General features: G+C 44.4%; 2 protein-coding genes across 9 annotated transcripts in view; both read left to right on the top strand.

The window, feature by feature from the left end:
- Positions 1–18,035, top strand: part of LOC144495487 (tumor necrosis factor receptor superfamily member 6B-like) — a 34,728-nt gene that overhangs the window by 849 nt on the left and 15,844 nt on the right. The window contains exons 2-4 of the mRNA XM_078215504.1: positions 5,260–5,632; positions 6,760–6,942; positions 10,373–10,659. Coding sequence (XP_078071630.1) covers positions 5,260–5,632; positions 6,760–6,942; positions 10,373–10,659 — 843 coding nt within the window. The remainder of the gene's footprint in view (positions 1–5,259; positions 5,633–6,759; positions 6,943–10,372; positions 10,660–18,035) is intronic.
- rad21b (RAD21 cohesin complex component b) overlaps positions 15,297–18,035 on the top strand; it is an 82,415-nt gene continuing 79,676 nt past the window's right edge. Inside the window, exon 1 of one of the 8 annotated variants that reach the window (XM_078216481.1) lies at positions 15,297–15,421. The gene's annotated coding sequence lies outside the window, so the exon portion shown is untranslated. Of the gene's footprint in view, positions 15,706–18,035 lie in introns of all 8 variants that reach the window. The other 7 variants (XM_078216477.1, XM_078216482.1, XM_078216480.1 and 4 more) reach the window with 7 other exon arrangements.

The following is an 18,035-nucleotide window of genomic DNA, read 5'->3' as shown; positions in this document are numbered from 1 at the left end:
ATTGGAGGCAGGTTGCTAGCGGAGTGCCGCAGGGATCAGTGCTTGGTCCTCTGCTCTTTGTGATTTTTATTAATGACTTAGAGGAGGGGGCTGAAGGGTGGATCAGTAAATTTGCTGATGACACCAAGATTGGTGGAGTAGTGGATGAGGTGGAGGGCTGTTGTAGGCTGCAAAGAGACATAGATAGGATGCAAAGCTGGGCTGAAAAATGGCAAATGGAGTTTAACCCTGATAAATGTGAGGTGATTCATTTTGGTAGGACTAATTTAAATGTGGATTACAGGGTCAAAGGTAGGGTTCTGAAGACTGTGGAGGAACAGAGAGATCTTGGGGTTCATATCCACAGATCTCTAAAGGTTGCCACTCAAGTGGATAGAGCTGTGAAGAAGGCCTATAGTGTGTTAGCTTTTATTGTAAGAAGTCTCACAACACCAGGTTAAAGTCCAACAGGTTTATTTGGTAGCAAATACCATAAGCTTTCGGAGCAGAGCTCCTTCGTCAGATGGAGTGGATATCTGTTCTCAAACAGGGCACAGACACAGAAATCAAATTACAGAATACTGATTAGAATGCAAATCTCTACAGCCAGCCAGGTCTTAAATGTACAGACAATGTGGGTGGAGGGAGCATTCAACACAGGTTAAAGAGATGTGTATTGTCTCCAGACAGAACAGCTTGTGAAATTCTGTAAGTCCAGGAGGCAAGCTGTGGGGGTTACTGATAATGTGACATAAATCCAACATCCCGGTTTAGGCCGTCCTCATGTGTGCGGAACTTGGCTATCAGTTTCTGCTCAGCGACTCTGCGCTGTCGTGTGTCGTGAAGGCCGCCTTGGAGAACGCTTACCTGAAGATCCAAGGCTGAATGCCCGTGACTGCTGAAGTGCTCCCCCACAGGAAGAGAACAGTCTTGCCTGGTGATTGTCGAGCGGTGTTCATTCATCCGTTGTCGTAGCGTCTGCATGTGTGAGCTTTTATTAATAGGGGGTTGGAGTTTAAGAGCCGTGGGGTTATGCTGCAACTGTACAGGACCTTGGTGAGACCACATTTGGAATATTGTGTGCAGTTCTGGTCACCTCACTATAAGAAGGATGTGGAAGCGCTGGAAAGAGTGCAGAGGAGATTTACCAGGATGCTGCCTGGTTTGGAGGGTAGGTCTTATGAGGAAAGGTTGAGGGAGCTAGGGCTGTTCTCTCTGGAGCGGAGGAGGCTGAGGGGAGACTTAATAGAGGTTTATAAAATGATGAAGGGGATAGATAGAGTGAACGTTCAAAGACTATTTCCTCGGGTGGATGGAGCTATTACAAGGGGGTATAACTATAGGGTTCGTGGTGGGAGATACAGGAAGGATATCAGAGGTAGGTTCTTTACGCAGAGAGTGGTTGGGGTGTGGAATGGACTGCCTGCAGTGATAGTGGAGTCAGACACTTTAGGAACATTTAAGCGGTTATTGGATAGGCACATGGAGCACACCAGGATGATAGGGAGTGGGATAGCTTGATCTTGGTTTCAGATAAAGCTCGGCACAACATCGTGGGCCGAAGGGCCTGTTCTGTGCTGTACTGTTCTATGTTCTTATGATTTTATTTTCAATTAATTTTATTTAATGTTCCTATATTACAACAGTCACTACACTTCCACAGTGCTCCAGTGACTGTGAAGCACTTTGGGATGGCTAGTAGTTGTAAAAAGCGTTATATAAATGTAATACTTTTGTAATATAGGGGTGACATGGTGGCACAATGGTTGGCACTGCTGCCTCACTGCGCCAGGGACCTGGGTTTAATTCCCAGCTTGGATGACTGTCTGTGTGGACTTTGCACATTCTTCCTGTGTCTGAGTGGGTTTTCTCGGGTGCTCTGGTTTCCTCCCACAGTCTGAAAGATGTGCTGGTTAGGTGCATTGGCCATGCTAAATTCTCCCTCAGTGTACCCGAACAGATGCCGGAGTGTGGCGACTAGGGGAATTTCACAGTAACTTCATTGCAGTGTAAGCCTTATTTGTGACTAATAACTAAACTTTAAACTTTTATGTTTTAACATGCAAAACAGTTGTCTTCCTTATTCTATTTATGTTGCAAGTTTTTGAATTTTTAGCATGTGTCCTCCTATTGTCTTTATGTTACCACAGAGATTCATGGAATGTTCACTGCCAGGTCTATTTAATAATAATTCAATGCCATATGAGCAAAGTGGCTTGTTGATACACTAGAAACATAAAACCAAATATGCTGTACTATGTTTGTTTTAATTCGAAGTGATCTTGCCTTCCCAAAGGTCACTTTAGTCAATGTATTGCTCTCTGAGACGATGGGGCTAAGGTGGCACGGTGGTCAGCACTGTTGCCTCACAGCGAGATGATAAGGCTCAGGTGGCACAATGGTTAGCACTGGTGCCTCACAGCACCAGGGACCTGGGTTCGATTCCAGCCTTGGGTGACTTTGGAATTTGGACTTTCTTCCCATGTCTGCACGAGTTTCCTCTGGGTTCTCTGGTTTCCTCCTGCAGTCCAAAGATATGCAAGTTAGGTGGATTGACCAAGACAAATTGTCCCTTGTTGTCTCAAGATATGCAGTTAGGAGGGTTAGTGGGGTAAATACGTGGGGCTACAGGGCTAGGGTCTGGGTAAGAGGTTCTTTCGGAGAATCAGTGCAGACTTGATGGGCCAAATGGCCTTCTTCTGCACTGTAGGGATTCTATAATTAGCTCCCAGAGTGGTTAGAAGTGTCAGTATCCATTGCAGAGAATGCAGTTATTTCAGCAAACATGTGGCTTATAGATCAGTAAAATGGCTGCAGAAGGAAAGAACATATTGTTCTTTGTTCTTTAAATCCTCTGATGTCCAGAGCAGCGAAATCTGGACTGAAGTTGGGAGATGTGCATCAGGCCCACAGAAGACTTGATACACAGACCCTCACTGTCACATAGCTAAACCTCTGGAAAATTGATTTGCGCTGCCTGGGACCCTCACATATGTATCTGAAACTAAGCTCAGGACAGACCCTTGGGCCAGATATGTGGGACTTAACTGCATATTTACCCTGAAAACGTTATACTGGTTAATATCTGATCTAACTCAGTGACCAGCCAGAGTAACTGAACTGAGGACCATAACTGATCCCCAAATCATACTTCAGACCTGACTATCACTGACTTAGAATCATAGAATCCATACAGTGCAGAAGTAGGCCACTTAGCCCATTGAGCCTGCACCGACCACAATCCCACCCAGGCCCACCCCCGCAACCCCACAAATTTATCCTGATAGTGTCAGGGGGACTAAGGGGCAATTTTAGATGGCCAATCAACCTAACCCGCACATCTTTGGAGTGTGGAAGGAAACCAGAGCCCCTGGAGGAAACTCACGCAGACACGGGGAGAATGTGCAAACTCCACACAGTCAGTGACCTGATGCCAGAATTGAACCTGGGACCCTGCCGTTGTGAGGCAGCAGTGCTAACCACTGTGCCACCATGCAGCCCTGCACTATCACCCTGACCCCTTCAACCCGACTCCTCCCAACAAGACCCGACTTCCTCCCCGACCTCACCCCCTTTGACCAGTCTATGCCCCCAATCCTGACCACCACCTTGAACTGACTCCTCCCAACCTTACTACCCACTAACTGACCCTTCCTGACATAATCTGATACAATGGAAGCAGGATTCTCTACAATTTCTTTTCTCTTTCATACCCTCAACCAGAAATATTGAGGAAGATGTTTTGAATTGTACCTCTGATGGGACCTTTATCAACCAGCACAGATATTGGAAAATCAATGATTCATACAGCGAACAGGCAGCCATACTCAGCATATCAACATTTAGTGTTGTAATAATTATGTTAATAATTATCATGCAATCAACATTAGCAATCTACTTACGAAAACTGAGCAGAAAACCTAGTTGAAATATTTTTCCCAGTGCCAGCCAAGCTAAAGTTTCAATGTTCCAGCCTGATATAATACCACTCATTTATTGTGAAAAGTTCATTTAAAATCAGAATTTCATTTAAGAAGTCACTTCAAATAAAATAAAGTATTTTTCTCCTTATTAACATTTAAGAATTCTGCTACTTGGGGCTTTTTATATATAATTCACATGTCAGGATTGACTCAGTCTTCAACTAATCTACCCTCACGTTGCTAAATTCAATACTTCTCCACAGCAGCATGAATGAGACAGGCTACTCAATGCGTGGGGTTTGAGGAACAGGAACTGCATGCCACTAAATCTGAAGCGCTGCAGTGCAAGATGTCAGGTCACTGTACTTTAAAGAAATCCTTCTGTTCATCCGTGCCCCATGGAGAAAAAAATATTTTTCATCATTGGTCCAGCCAGCAACCACCTCCACTCACTGAAAGAGGATTAATTTCCTTTTTATGCATAGAAACATAGAAAATAGAAGCAGGAGTAGGCTATTCGGCCCTTTGAGCCTGCTCTGCCATTCATTATGATCATGGCTGATCATCAAAATCAATATTTTCCAAAGATGTGTAGGTTAGGTGGATTGGCCATGCTATATTGCCCCTTAGTGCCAGGGGGATTAGCAGGGTAAATATATGAGGTTATGGGGATAGGATCTGGGTGGGATTGTGGTCGGTGCAGACTCGATGGGCTGAACGGCCTCTTTCTGTCTGTAGGAATTCGATGATAGTATCCTGATCCTGCCTTCCCCCATATCCCTTGATCCCTTTAACCCAGAGTTATATCTAATTTCTTCTTGAAATCAGACAATGTTTTGGCCTCAACTACTTTCTGTGGTAGTGAATTCCATACATTCACCACTCTCTGGGTGAAGAAATTTCTCCTCACCTCAGTCCTGAAGGTTTACTCCTTATCCTCAAACTATCACCCCTAGTTCTGGACTTCCCCAACATCAGGAACATTCTTAATGAATCTAACCTGCCTAATCCCATTAGAATTTTATAAATTTCTATAAATTTTTATTCCTGAATGTTAACAAAAAAAACTGTCACTAAATAATATAGGAAAAGACAACTAAAAATCTTTCAATTTAATTGAATCTCCAGTAGGATATATTACATCCTTATTTGTTTTTGAAACTTGGCAGTCCACAGTTTTCTGCAGATGAGTCAGGTGGTTATTGTTGAAGCTCCTCATTACTGCTCTCTTTCCTCCCCTCCCAAGATGGGCACTTGGTGAGCCGGAATACTGATCATAGTGTTAAATGTAGGGCTGCATTGATTGTCCAAATAGATACTGCCTCTATAATTGAAGTTAACCTTTCTTTCTCCCTAGTCATTGCTCAGCCTGGCTTTCGCCTTTCTTATTTATGCAAGTACAGAGAAATGCATCGCAGCAGTACCCACCTTTCAATATGAAGGCCGAACCTGTAGTCGCTGCCCTCCAGGTCATTATATGAAGGTCTATTGTACAAAAGATCATGATACCATCTGTGCACCCTGCTCAGCACGTCATTATATGCAGTTTTGGAACTACCTACAGAAATGCCAATACTGCAATAATTTCTGCAAAGATAATCAATATGTTAAACATGAATGCAATGCGACTCACAACAGAGTGTGTGAGTGCAAAGATGGGTTCTTCTGGAAATATGAATTTTGTATGAAGCCGAAAGAATGTCTCCCTGGATATGGAGTTAAAAATGCAGGTACTACGTGTTTTGTTTTGTAATTTGCCAAGTTTAAATGTCCACCTTTGTTTATATTTACAAAATTGAAAATCTCATAGAATTTAGAGTGCAGAAAAGGACTGTTCAGCAAAACTGGAGTCTGTTAGATTTAATGTTCCATATAAGGGCCCTCACACCACACTTTATCTAACACTAACTGCATCCTCTTCTATCCCCTTCTCCCTTGTGTATTCAACTACCTTCCCCTTAAGGCGTCTATGCTATACTCCTCAGTCACTCCATGTGGTAATAACTTTCACATTCTAACCACTCTTTGAGTAAATAAGTTTTTTCTGAATGTTTTATTGGAGTTATTAATGACTATTTTATACTTATGGCCTTTCTTTTTGGCCTCCCCCTCAAGTGAATGCTTCTTTATCATATCCACTCTAACAAATCCCTTCCTAATTTTCAAAACTTCTCTTTAAAAAGAGTGGCACATGGTTAGCACTGTTGCCTAATAGTGCCAGGGACCCGAGTTTGATTCCTGGCTTGGGTCACTGTATGTGTGGAGTTTGCATGTTCTCTCCATGCCTGCATGGGTTTCCTCCAGGTGCTCCAGTTTCCTCTCACAGTCCAAAGATGTGCATATTAGATGGATTGGCCATGATATATTGCCCTTCGTGTCCCAAGATGAATAGGTTAGGGGGATTAGCAGGGTAAATGCATGGGGTTACGGAGTTGCGGTCTAGGTAGGATGCTCTATTGGAGACTTGGTGCAGACTCGATGGGCTGATGGCCTCCTGCTGCACTGTAAGAATTCTATGAACTTCTATTCTATGTTCCCCAGCCTGTTCTGATAGTTGTAATCTATCATTTCTGGGGTATTGTCCTGGTACAATCTTGTTTGCCTAACTTATTTTACACATTCGGAGCATGTGATCACCCACCCATAAATGGAAACTTTTGTTCCCCCTTGTTTCAATAGATCATAAAGTGTACAAGAAAGATTTGCATGCAGAAGTTTGTCAGGTATACTGAATTTATTACTATTGATTCATTTCAATACAAACATATTTTCCCCTTATGTTAGTCAACTTTGTGAGGTATTTTACTTTGATGTGCTCTTCTTTAATAGGATTCACTTATCTGTTTCTGTTAATCAGGCACTTCGTATTCAGATACAGTTTGTGGCAAATGTACTCGGGGTTTCTTTTCATCAGTGAGTTCTACCACCGCAAAATGTAAGAAACACACAAACTGCACTGAACTGGGCTTAAAACTGGATACCCTTGGCACTGTGTGGCATGACAATTTGTGCAGCCCCTGTCAGCCCCATGACTCCAAAGGTATTTCAAAAGGTTTTTTTCACATTTTTTAACCTGTGTAATTGAATGGAACTTGTGCAACTGTTAAATTGTACCTCTCCAGGCTAAGCAACAAGCTCTAAAATTGCTTTGTATATTTATAGAGGTTTACAGCATGGAAACAGACCCTTCGGCCCAACTTGTCCACTCCGCCCCTTTTTAAAAAATCACTAAGCTCGTCCCAATTGCCCGCATTTGGCCCATATCCCTCTATACCCATCTTATCCATGTAACTGTCTAAACGCTTTTTAAAAGGCAATATTGTGCCAGCCTCTACGACTACCTCTGGCAGCTTGTTCCAGACACTCATCACCCTGTGTGTGAAAAAATTGCCCCTCTGGACCCTTTTGTATCTCTTCCCTCTCACCTTAAACCTATGCCCTCTAGTTTTAGACTCCCCTACCTCCATTGTAATTCCATTGCAATTTGTTGTGGCAAATATGAATTAAGGCATCCACATTGAGGCCAAAGAATTAACCAAATCTTTTAAAAGGTTATCTCAAACATGAAAATAAGGACAAACCCTAGCTATTATTGTAACACTACATTCTGCACTCTCTCCTTTCCTTCTCTATGAACGGTATGCTTTGCCTGTACAGCGTGGAAGAAACAATACTTTTCACTGTATACTAATACATGTGACAATAATAAATCAAATTATTCATGCACAATATTGAGTAGGATGTTTCCAAGAGAACATGCACTACAAGAATGAAGCACTTACTTATGTCGAACAAAGTTCAGGCTGAAGCTTTTATTTGCATTCATGTAATCCAACAATAGTGTGCTTTCAACTATATAGTCAAGATTGGAGATTATAATAATTTGTTGCAAAGGTAGGAACAAAACATTGTCTCATTTTGTATAAATATATATTGGCACTCTGTTCAAAGGTCTCCACATAAACGGCAAAACCTGAGCATTATATTGAGTTACTAATGTCAGTAACTATGGGTAGAATGCACATCTACTCTGAGTAACAAGGTAACCCTGTTCTTTTATGAAAGGCACAAAGATAGTTAAATATGCTTAAGCAGAAAACAAGCCAATTTGCTCACTATTCATCCTCTTCTTGCAGTGAAAACGTGACTTTAGAAAAAAAATACATTGGTTTTTCTTCTGGGAAAGCGTATATAGGTCCTCCAACCATCCTCATTCAGAATAGAGGTACTGAGTTAGTATACAATCTGTATTCTGATGTGGAAAAGTGTATTCATTTAGCAGTAAGTTGACATATGGTGTACACTGGTCTACATTGGATGACAGCCAGACCTCATATAGTGCTCAGAAATTTAGATCTGCCTATTGAATCTATAATACCTGGGTTAGATTCCCGGCTTGGGTCACTGTCTGTATGGAGTTTGCACATTCTCCTCATGTCTGCGTGGGTTTCCTCCGGGTGCTCCGGTTTCCTCCCACAGTCCAAAGATGTGCGGGTTAGGTTGATTGGCCATGCTAAAATTGCCCCTTAGTGTCCTGAGATGCGTAGGTTAGAGAGATTAGGGGGGAAATATGTAGGAATATGGGGTTAGGACCTGGGTGGGATTGTGGTCGGTGCAGATTCGATGGATCAAATGGCCTCTTTCTGCACTGTATGGTTTCTATGATTCTATGAATACCATCATTGTTCTTTCACTAATAGGTATGTACTAGCACAGACCCTCACTCTGAGAACACTAGCACCAATATTGTCTGAGCATTAATTTGGTGGACTCTAAATATCAAAGGGCAGATTATCCCCTGAGCATCTTTTCAAACTCAGACTCAGTGCAGTGAGACCAGTGTGTACCTGCACTGAAAGGCTTGAGGATCAATGGAAATTGACCCCGAGATCTCATCAACAACTTCAGTGAGGCAACTGGCACTGATCTCTCCTCCAAAGGCAGCTCGTTCCAATGTGAGGTGGCCTGCTTCACTAGCCTTTGTGTAACTAGGAGGAGGGAAAGATACTGGGGCTGGGGTCCAAGTGTACCTCCTGTGAAGCTGAAAGAGTATTTCAGCTCCTTCTAACTTGCTTCTGGGCCACTGGAGAATTTCACAACTCCCATCAGTGGTTAAATTCAGCTAGGAGCCCTTCAACAATAATTAGATACCTGACTGAAAAGGCATAAGGTATAAGTATCCACCTAAAAATGGACCCTGTGAATTTTTAGTGGGCTCAACTCCTTTGCACATTGGGCAAGGGCAGCCCTACTGCCAAACTGATACGCACAGACCAACACAGGTGGCATGCAGCATACCAGCTGCTTGCTGTCATACTCCTGGTAACTTAATGGCCATGTATGGGAAATGGCATATTCCTTCACAGCTATACCTCATGCTGCAACATTTCAGCTGCCTCTTGCGATGCGCTGCCTTCCCCTTTCCCGCAGCCAGACATTTTGGTGCGAAGGCTAATTGTAATTTCACCACTCAAACAGTTTTATTTTTAAGCCATTCAAGGTCCTTCACTGCTCACTCATTAATTCAGAAATGAAAGGCTGTTGAAAATCATGTTTGCTGTGACTTCAAAGCAGTTGTGGCACTGCAAAGATTGTTTCTTTATTCATTCGTGGGACATGGGCGTCACTGGTGGGCCAGCATTTATTGCCCATCCCTAGTTGCTCAAGGGCAGTTTAGAGTCAACCACATTGCTGTGGCTCTAGAGTCACATGTAGGCCAGACCAGGTAAGGACGGCAGATTTCCATCCCTAAAGGACATGAGTGAATCAGATGGGTTTTTTCAAAAATCAACAATGGTTTCATGGTCATCAGCAGATTCTTAATTCCAGATTTTTAAAAAATTGAATTCAAATTCCACCATCTGCAGGATTAGAACTCAGGTCCCCAGAACATTAGCTGAGTTGCTGGATGAATAGTCTAGTGATAATACCATTAGGCCATTGCCTCCCCTGATATTTGCAATTCATTCCTGACCATCCATTAGTCATGATGTGGAGATGCCGGCGTTGGACTGGGGTAAACACAGTAAGAAGTTTAACAACACCAGGTTAAAGTCCAACAGGTTTATTTGGTAGCAAAAGCCACACAAGCTTTCGAAGCTCTAAGCCCCTTCTTCAGGTGAGTGACTCACCTGAAGAAGGGGCTTAGAGCTTCGAAAGCTTGTGTGGCTTTTGCTACCAAATAAACCTGTTGGACTTTAACCTGGTGTTGTTAAACTTCTTACCATCCATTAGTCTCCATGTAACTTATATCATTATCCATCCAACACTTGCGCTTTGACCAAAAAACCCCAGTTAACTGAGAATACAATGTGAGCTATGATGTGGCCAAGAGATGATGATAACTATGCAAAATTTGTAACTGCCTCTTAACCAACCATTATTAAAATATATATATCTGAGAAATTATTCTATCTAAGCATTCAGTTGAAGTCAAAGCAAAATAAAATGGGTTTCATTCTATGTTTCAGAGGGTGTTACAGAGTGTGAACAGACACTTTTTTACTTTGTGGCACGACAAAAAATGGAGCAGTGGCAAGTGTTCAGTCTGGGGAAGGCACTCGTCAATGAGACCCGAAGAAACATGTGGCAAACATGGAATGACAAGCAGGAACATCAGCAGATAATGCTTTACTTTGACAAATGGAAGAAGAAGCAGAGTGAAAACATAACCGCCGAAGCATTAGTAAAAGTTCTGAGGGCTGCCAAGTTGAATAAAATTGCAAAAAAAGTGTCAAAAAAGTTCCTCAAAGATAAGGTCAATATAAAGCAGGCAAATTGTGCATGTTTAGTACATTAGTGAGCAGTAATATTTTGAAAATACCAATGCAGCACTGATAAATCTAGGCTTGTCATAACTAAAGAAAGCTGGTTGAAACTGAACCCAGTAAGGAGTCTAACAACACCAGGTTAAAGTCCAACGCCACTAGCTTTCGGAGCGCTGCTCCTTCGTCAGGTGAGTGGGAGATCTGCTCATAAACAGCAAACAGGGCATATAAAGACACAAACTCAATTTACAGAATAATGAATAATGATTGGAATGCGAGGCTTTACAGCTAATCAAGTCTTAAAGGTACAAACAATGTGAGTGGAGAGAGCATTAGCACAGGTTAAAGAGATGCGTATTGTCTCCAGACAGGACACCCAGTGAGACTTTGCAAGTCCAGGCACGTTGTGGGAGTTACAGATAGTGTGACATGAACCCAAGATCCCGGTTGAGGCCGTCCTCATGTGTGCGGAACCTGGCTATCAGTCTCTGCTCAGCAACTCTGCGCTGTCGTGTGCCGTGAAGGCCGCCTTGGAAAATGCTTACCCGAATATCAGAGGCCGAATGCCCGTGACCGCTGAAGTGCTCCCCCACAGGAAGAGAACAGTCTTGCCTGGTGATTGTCGAGCGGTGTTCATTCATCCATTGTCGTAGCGTCTGCATGGTCTCCCCAATGTACCATGCCTCGAGACATCGTTTCCTGCAGCGTATCAGGTAGACAACGTTGGCCGAGTTGCACGAGTAGGTACTGTGTACCTAGTAGACGGTGTTCTCACGTGAGATGATGGCATCCGTGTCGATGATCTGGCACGTCTTGCAGAGGTTGCTGTGGCAGGGTTGTGTGGTGTCGTGGTCACTGTTCTCCTGAAGGCTGGGTAGTTTGCTGCGGACAATGGTCTGTTTGAGGTTTTGCGGTTGTTTGAAGGCAAGAAGTGGGGGTGTGGGGATGGCCTTGGCGAGATGTTCGTCTTCATCAATGGCATGTTGAAGGCTCCGGAGGAGATGCCGTAGCTTTTCCGCTCTGGGGAAGTACTGGACGACGAAGGGTACTCTGTCCACCGTGTCCCATGTTTGTCTTCTGAGGAGGTCAGTGCGGTTTTTCGCTGTGGTGCATCGGAACTTTCGATTGATGAGTCGAGCGCCATATCCTGTTCTTATGAGGGCATCTTTCAGCGTCTGGTGGTGTCTGTTGCGATCCTCCTCATCTGAGCAGATCCTGTGTATACGGAGGGTTTGTCCGTAGGTGATGGCTTCTTTAACGTGTTTAGGGTGGAAGCTGGAGAAGTGGAGCATCGTGAGGTTATCCGTGGGCTTGGGGTACAGTGAGGTGCTGAGGTGACCGTCCTTAATGGAGATGCGTGTGTCCAAGAATGCAACTGATTCCAAAGAGTAGTCCATGGTGAGTCTGATGGTGGGATGGAACTTGTTGATGTCATCATAGAGTTGTTTCAGTGATTGTTCACCATGAGTCCAAAGGAAGAAAATGTCATCGATGTATCTAGTGTATAGCATTGGTTGAAGGTCCTGTGCGGTGAAGAAGTCTTGTTCGAACCTGTGCATGAAGATGTTGGCATATTGAGGTGCGAATTTGGTCCCCATGGCTGTTCCCTGTGTCTGGATGAAGAACTGGTTGTTGAAGGTAAAGACATTGTGGTCCAGGATGAAGCGGATGAGTTGTAAAATTGCATCTGGAAACTGGTCCGTGGGACCAAATTCGCACCTCAATATGCCAACATCTTCATGCACAGGTTCGAACAAGACTTCTTCACCGCACAGGACCTTCAACCGATGCTATACACTAGATACATTGATGACATTTTCTTCCTTTGGACTCATGGTGAATAATCACTGAAACAACTATATGATGACATCAACAAGTTCCATCCCACCATCAGACTCACCATGGACTACTCTTTGGAATCAGTTGCATTCTTGGACACACGCATCTCCATTAAGGACGGTCACCTCAGCACCTCACTGTACCCCAAGCCCATGGATAACCTCACGATGCTCCACTTCTCCAGCTTCCACCCTAAACACGTTAAAGAAGCCATCCCCTACGGACAAACCCTCCGTATACACAGGATCTGCTCAGATGAGGAGGATCGCAACAGACACCACCAGACGCTGAAAGATGCCCTCATAAGAACAGGATATGGCACTCGACTCATCGATCGACAGTTCCGACGTGCCACAGTGAAAAACTGCACCGACCTCCTCAGAAGACAAACACGGGACACGGTGGACAGAGTACCCTTTGTCGTCCAGTACTTCCCCGGTGCGGAGAAGCTACAGCATCTCCTCTGGAGCCTTCAACATATCATTGATGAAGACGAACATCTCGCCAAGGCCATCCCCACACCCCACTTCTTGCCTTCAAACAACCGCACAACCTCAAACAGACCATTGTCCGCAGCAAACTACCCAGCCTTCAGGAGAACAGTGACCACGACACCACACAACCCTGCCACAGCAACCTCTGCAAGACGTGCCGGATCATCGACACGGATGCCATCATCTCACGTGAGAACACCGTCTACCAGGTACACAGTACCTACTCGTGCAACTCGGCCAACGTTGTCTACCTGATACGCTGCAGGAAACGATGTCCCGAGGCATGGTACATTGGGGAAATCATGCAGACGCTATGACAATGGATGAATGAACACCGCTCGACAATCACCAGGCAAGACTGTTCTCTTCCTGTGGGGGAACACTTCAGCGGTCACGGGCATTCAGCCTCTGATCTTCGGGTAAGTGTTCTCCAAGGCGGCCTTCACGACACACGACAGCGCAGAGTCGCTGAGTAGAAACTAATAGCCAAGTTCCGCACACGTGAGGACAGCCTAAACCGGGATCTTGGGTTTATATCACACTATCAGTAAACCCCACAGCTTGCCTCCTGGACTTGCAGAATCTCACTGGCTGTCCTGTCTGGAGACCATACACATCTCTTTAACCTGTGCTTAACGCTCCCTCCACTACATTGTCTGTATCTTTAAGACCTGGTTAGCTGTAGAGATTTGCATTCTAATCAGTATTCTGTAACTTGATTTTGTGTCTTTGTATGCCCTGTTTGAGAGCAGATATCCACTCCATCTGACGAAGGAGCAGCACTCCGAAAGCTAATGGCATTTGCTACCAAATAAACCTGTTGGACTTTAACCTGTTGTTAAAACGCTTACTGTGTTAATTTTAGGACCATTGCTCTTTGTGCTTGATATTAATTGTCAGGGCTTGGATATATCATAGAAACCCTACAGTGCAGAAAAAGGCTATTCGGCCCATCAAGTCTGCACCGACCACAATCCCACCCAGGCCCTACCCCCACATCCCTACACATTTACCCGTTAATCCCTCTACCTACGCATCTCAGGACACTAAGGGGCAATTTTAGCATGGCCAATCAACCTAACCCGCACATCTTTGGACTGTGGGAGGAAACCGGAGCACCCGGAGAAAACCCACGCAGACACGAGGAGAATGTGCAAACTCCACACAGACAGTGACCCAAGCCGGGAATCGAACCCAGGTCCCTGGGGCGGTGAAGCAGCAGTGCTAACCACTGTGCTAGCATGCCGCCCCATATGGGGTATTACAATTTTTTTCAGATGACCTAAAACTCAGAAACGTACTAAACAACAAGGAGGAGAGTTACAGGAAGACATAGATAAAAGTAAAATACTGCGGATGCTGGAATCTTAAACAAAAATCAGAAAATACTGGAAAATCTCAGCAGGTCTAACAGCATCTGTGGGGAGAGAATAGAGATAACATTTCAAGTCTAGATGACACTTCGTCAGAGCTGACAGCAAAGAGAATCAGCAGAGATTTATACTATGAGCATAGTCTCTTTACCAAAGAAGGACTCAAAACATTGGCTCTATTCTCTCCCCACAGATGCTGTCAGACCTGCTGAGGTTTTCCAGCATTTTCTGTTTTTGTCACAGGAAGACATCGACTGGGCTGGTGATGGGAAGACACATGAAATTTAACACACAACTATTTTGTGTTAGAAGAGCCATAGGGGAAGAGTAAGGGACCAGGACTAACCTCCCCAGGTGCCATGGTTTTCTCCCAGACTGAAAGACATCCTGGTTAGGTGCATTGGCTATGCTAAATTCTCCTCGAGTGTACCCAAACTATATATTCTGTGCCTGCCCGTTTCCCTCCATTTCACCTGAGGAAGGAGCAGCATTCCCAAAGTTTGTGATTTCAAATAAACCTGTTGGACTATAACCTGGTGTGGTGTGACCTCTCATCTTGTACCGGAGTGTAGGGGATTTTCACAGTAACTTCATTGCAGCCTACGTACATTACAAACAAATAATCGGGTAGCTCTTTCACAAATCTGGTACAGCCACCAGGGAAAGATGAAACACTAAACATGCGAATAACCCAAAACAATATATTTTAGTGTCGTGATTTGGAAACGATGAAGAGGTGCGGTTGTGGTAAAGATACTTTATGAGGACGAAAAGATTTTCAAAAAGACCTATGTCACTCACTGATTAAATACATTCGAGTTAAAGCACCCTGAGAAGGAGCAGGTTGTCCTCGCTCCGCTCCCGGTCCGGCTCGCCCTCGGTTGGACGGTAAACATCCGGTGCGTTTGAATAGTTTTGGGCGGGAAGCGGCTGCGGCGGCCGCCATCTTGTTTACAGCCTCTCTCTCTCTCCTGGGCGGGCAGTGTTTGTGTGCGGAGCCGGGGAGGGACACCAGCCTCAGCACAGAAGTAAAGCTGCAACCGACTGTAAGTCCAGGCCGTAAACGCGTGACCGCATTCGTTAACCGGGGGGGGGGGGGGGTTAGCTGGCTCTCGGTGGTTGCTTGCTGCACGGCTTTATTTATAGCCGGAGCGGTGGATGCGCACGTCAGCGCTGGGAGAGGAGGAGGAGGGGTGAAGGGAGCGAGGCCCCGGGCTCCGCTGCGGCCTTGCCTTTACCGGACCCACTGTTTAAAGAGGAGGATCGTCACCCCGACCCGCTCACAGGACGAGTGGAAAGAGGTCTCTGGAGAAGTTGGTGAGAAAACTAGGTAAAAATGCCGAGAGGAGGAGTACAGGGGGAAGCGGCCTATCCTCGGCCTCGAGTGACTAACTCGGCCGTTGTTGCCTGTCTGGGAGGCGGGTGGAAGACGGAGGAAATTGCGGAGAGGCCGTGGGCCCTCGTCACGCTCCTTTCCTTTCAGTCCCTCGATCGATTGGAGAATTGCTCCGGGCCCCAGACATCGCGGTTCTCGGTTGTTCCGTGCGGACCTTAACTGCAAAGCCAGGTTCTTTTGGGCCTATATGCTGCTTTTATCGGAATTACAGGCTTATAACTCCCAAGTGTTTTAATCCACTGCTTGGTGCACCGTTTCTCTTCACTCCTTTCTAAATTTCATCTGGGGTCTTTTATTTTGCATTTAATTGCGGCTTTCTCACCTCATCCACCGTCTTGCAGAAATTCTGCGAGGCACCGACGCTTCATGTTTATCCCGCGCTTTAATCGACCCATTTCTGAACTCTGACAATGCATCACGAGCTCAAGTCAGTTGCTAGATAATCTTTTGTCCATTTTCTGTACTGAAAATCTCGTCCACAGTTTATGAAATTGCATCTTATCCTATTAGTAACTGCTGAATTTGCAAAGTTTCTGATTGGTGGCCTGTCTAAATCTGAGACATGCAAGATTCCCCATTCTCTTTATAAATTGTTTTTGATGTCCTCCAGCATTAGAAAAATGTTTAGATCTCCTGGGTTCTCTAATCTGTCGCGACTGTATTTCTCCAATCTTTTAATGTGAGTGTAATGTTCATAAAATGAGCAAGTCTTTTTGTATTGCAATTTAATTTTTATGTGCTTTGAGAAGAGCATTTTGTTGTAAACTCTTCATTCTGTATCGTCACCACTGTCTAAATTGTCGCATTTTAAAGTAGCTTGCATACACATTTCACTTTTTAAGTTGGAAAAAATAATTTGAGGCCTCACCATGTTGATATGAAAACTTTGGATTTTTAATTGAATGCTTTAAATATCTTAATTGGTCAGAATTTTCATGAGACACTGGGTTTACCTTCAAGAGAACATTTTTGTGCAGTATTAGTTGCTCAATGTTGATTATCTGATAACCTATTTGTGTGGTGGGAGAATCAAAATGTTGCTTGATAATAACAGAGGAATAATTTCTGTTGCTCTTTTCAAACAAATTTGTCTTAAAATGCAACGGTTTTACAACTTAGATATTATAGACACATTAGAATAAGTGAGAGTTCTTGAATTTGAACATTCAATAAAAACACACAATATTGGGTGAAATCTACCACTTGTTAGAAATATTCAACATTATTTACATGACACAAAGCTGTAAGGTTGTAAGTAAACCTGTTACACTGATATGCTTTGCATTGTTGTGCAACATTTTGTGCATTGTTGTGCAACATTTTATCCTGAATGGCGATTGCAGCCCTTCTCGAGAGGGTTTAGTGTGATCATGGGTCTCCAATGACCTCCCAATTAGAATGCTAATTTCAGTTTCTAGTCTTCATCTCTTATATAGGTTACTGTGTAAGATAGCAATACAGGACTTAAAATACAATTTAGACATCTGAGTTATGGATGGAATAATGTATGTGTCCACCGTGATAATCTGGCACAGTAAGTAGTCTCACAACACCAGGTTAAAGTCCAGCAGGTTTATTTGGTAGCACCAGCTTATGGAGTGTTGTCCCTTCATCAGGTGAGTGAAGAGTTCAGTTTGCAAACAGGGCATATATAGACACAAACTCAATTACAAGATAATGGTTGGGATGCGAGTCTTAACAGACAATCAAGTCTTTACAGGCGCAGACAATGCGAGTGGAGAGAGGGTCAAGCACAGGTTAAAGAGGTGTGAATTGTCTCCATGATGCGGAGCATGAATTGTCTCCAGCCAGGACAGTTAGTGAGACTTTGCAAACCCAGGCAAGATAGTGTGACGTGAACCCAAGATCCCAGTTGAGGCTGATAGCGGAACCTGGCTGTCAGTTTCTGCTCAGCGATTCTGCATTGTGTGCCATGAAGGCTGCCTTGGAGACCGCTTACCCCAAGATCAGGGGCTGAATGCCTTTGACTGCTGGAACACTCCTGCCTGGTGATTGTTGAGCGGTGTCCATTCATCCGTTGACATAGTGTCTGCATGGTCTCGCCAATGCACCATGCCTCGGGACATCCTTTCCTGCAGCGTATCAGGTAGACAATGTTGGCCAAGTCACAAGAGTATGTACCGTGTACCCGGTGGGTGGTGTTCTCACGTGAGACAATGGCATCCGTGTCGATGATCCGGCACGTCTTGCAGAGGTTGCTGTGGTATGGTTGTGTGGTGTCATGGTCACTGTTCTTCTAACGG

Source organism: Mustelus asterias, chromosome 7 (assembly GCF_964213995.1).
Source record: "Mustelus asterias chromosome 7, sMusAst1.hap1.1, whole genome shotgun sequence".
Taxonomy (NCBI): domain Eukaryota; kingdom Metazoa; phylum Chordata; class Chondrichthyes; order Carcharhiniformes; family Triakidae; genus Mustelus; species Mustelus asterias.
The sequence above is the reverse complement of the archived record's forward strand: the minus strand, read 5'-3'. Positions and strand labels throughout refer to the sequence as shown.